Source organism: Colobus angolensis, unplaced genomic scaffold (genome assembly GCF_000951035.1).
Source record: "Colobus angolensis palliatus isolate OR3802 unplaced genomic scaffold, Cang.pa_1.0 Scaffold314, whole genome shotgun sequence".
NCBI lineage: Eukaryota > Metazoa > Chordata > Mammalia > Primates > Cercopithecidae > Colobus > Colobus angolensis.
Window position 1 is genome coordinate 1,792,928 of NW_012116422.1, and position 2,779 is coordinate 1,795,706.

Sequence of the window (2,779 nt, forward strand, 5' to 3'; positions counted from 1 at the left end):
GGCACAAGAATCACTTGAACCCAGGAGGCAGAGGTTATAGTGAGCCGAGATCATGCCACTGTACTCCAGACTGGGCAACAGAGTGAGACTCCATATCAAAAAAAAGAAAAAAAAAAAAACAAAATGTGCAAAACTGGAAGGAAATCTATTACTGTAAGATTTGACCAGTATGTACAGATGAACAAAAGCAAGGTATTTTGATCATAATGGTTTGACTGACAACTACTGAGTTTTTTGCACTTCAAATTATTAACAGTTAAGCATGAAAAAGTAAGGTTATAATTGGCTTGTTGATATATTCCAGGCAAAGTAAGTGTTAAGATTAAAATCCGTTTTACTTAAAAGAACGTGGCTGGGCGTGGTGACTCACATCTGTAATCCCAGCACTTTGGGAGGCCAAGGCAGGTAGATCACCTGAGGTCAGGAGTTCCAGGCCAGCCTGGCCAACATGGTGAAACCCCATCTCCGCAAAAATACAAAAATTAGCTGGGCATGATGGCGAGCGCCTGTAATCCCATCTACTCAGGAGGCTAAGGTGAAAGAATCGCTTGAATCTGGGAGGTGGAGGTTGCAGTGAGCTGAGATCGCACCATTGCACTCCAGCCTGGGCGACAGAGTGAGACTCTATCTCAAAAACAACAACAAAAAAAACCACAAAGAACAAAACTAGCTCTTTGAAGGCAAATGGTAAAAAAAGAAGACAGTAAATTATTTATGACGGACATAATCAAGTTACAAATATAAGCAAACTGTTGCTTCAGATCCTTTGTGAAATACAGAGGGTAAGAGGGTGGCAGAGCATAAAAAATTAAAGAGATTGAAAAGATTTTTTTAAAAAACTTACTTTTAGGATTTCATCCACACAGCTCACATCACCAGAAGCTGATGCCTTGAGAGAAAAAGCAGCACACATTAGATTTTTATCAGTAGATTTTTAGTATTTGCTTCACAGACTTAAAAACATAAAGTATTTATGACCCCACTACTCTAAATCAGTACACTGTTTAGAATCTTTGGATAAATTTCCTTAAATACAAATTTTTCGAGCACCAGAAAATTTTAATCACCAAACTATACAAAGCTGGGGGAACTTCATAGTTTTCAAACGTTTTAAGTTTTTTATCCTATATTTTAGATTATAAATAATTTTTAAAATGTAATTTTTCAGGTGTGCAGCTTGTCCAAAAATTTAAGCTTATCTATATATAAAATCTATCATGATACTGAGATACATCATTTCACATAAACAAAGTTAACCCATTTATGCCAGGGGTTGCAAATTTTTTGTGTGAAGAATCAGACCTTGGCGATGACCTTGAGCAGTAGGATATAAGTAACTCCCACGAGCTTAGCATTCCAATAATGGAACACTAAGCATAAATGGGTTAAACAAGTATTACTGAAAGATTACTAGTCTGGAACATGGACATTTTACATAGTCTTTCTAAATCACAAAAAGCAAATTGCTAATTCTAAGGCACAAACAGGAATTAGAGAGCCGAACTCAAGTCAAACTCTAAAGATCACGTTGTTTAAAGAAATAAATTACCATTTTACTGTTCTCTTGAGAGGAGTAATTAGATAACAAATGCCACTCAAAATGAGTTTCCCAAGGCTATTGGAAAGATGTTTTAAACGTTTGCAAAACAGCATTTTACATTACCTGGATTCTTCCTTCCACCCTTTTGAGCTAAGAGTTGTAATTTTTTGGCTACTGACATTGTTTTCCAAATTTTTTTTTATTGCACAAACTACATGAAAAGATAAAATTTGGGGTTGGGCACGGTGGTTCATGCCTGTAATCTCAGCACTTTGGGAGGCCAAAGCAGGCGGATCATGTGAGGTGAGGAGTTCAAGACCAGCCTGACTAACATGGTGAAACCCCATGTCTACTAAAAATACAAAATTAGCCGGCCATGGTGGCACATGCCTGTAATCCCAGCTACTCGGGAGGCTGAGGCAGGAGAATCGCTTGAACCCAGGAGGCGGAGGTTGCAGTAAGCCGAGATCGTGCCACTGCACTCTGGCCTGGGCAACAGAGCGAGACTCCGTCTCAAAAAAAGAAAAAGAAAAAGAAAAACTATGGATACAATCAAGAACATGGAAGAATTACAAAACTATATACTGAGAAAATGAAGGTAAATATATAAAAGAAGCACATGATTCCATTCACATGAAATTCTAGAAAAAACAAAACTTATCTAGAGTGACATAAAATAGACCAGAAACTGCAATAGGGACAGTGGTGGAGGCAAGGGAGACTACAAAGGAATATGAAGAAATTTGGGGGTAATGGAAATGTTCAAATTCTTAATTATGGTGGTGGTTATACAGGGGCACATACCTATCAAAACTCAAACTGCAGGCCGGGCGCAGTGGCTCACGCCTGTAATCCCAGAACTTTGGGAGGCAGAGGCAAGTGGATCACCTGAGGTCAGGAGTTCGAGACCAGCCTGGTCAACATGGTGAAACTCTGTCTCTACAAAAAATACAAAAACTTAGCCAGGCATGGTGGCTCGCGCCTGTAATCTCAGCTACTCAAGAAGCTGAGGGAGGAAAATCACTTGAACCCAGGAGGCGGAGGTTGCAGTGAGCTGAGATTGCACCACTTCACTCCAGCCTAGGAAAAAGAGCAAGACTCCATCTCAAAACAAACAAACAAACAAACAACAAAACTCAAACTGCACATTAAATACCAGTGCACTGGCCAGACGTGGTGGCTCACACCTGTAATCCTAGCACTTTGGGAGGCCGAGACGGGTGGATCACCTGAGGTCAG

General features: G+C 39.8%; 1 protein-coding gene across 1 annotated transcript in view; it reads right to left on the reverse strand.

Annotated features, from left to right (window-relative positions):
- The window catches only part of AFF4 (AF4/FMR2 family, member 4), a 68,959-nt gene that overhangs the window by 62,020 nt on the left and 4,160 nt on the right, over window positions 1–2,779 (reverse strand). Inside the window, exon 4 of the mRNA XM_011951091.1 lies at window positions 845–889. Within this exon, the coding sequence (XP_011806481.1) occupies window positions 845–889 (45 nt within the window). The remainder of the gene's footprint in view (window positions 1–844; window positions 890–2,779) is intronic.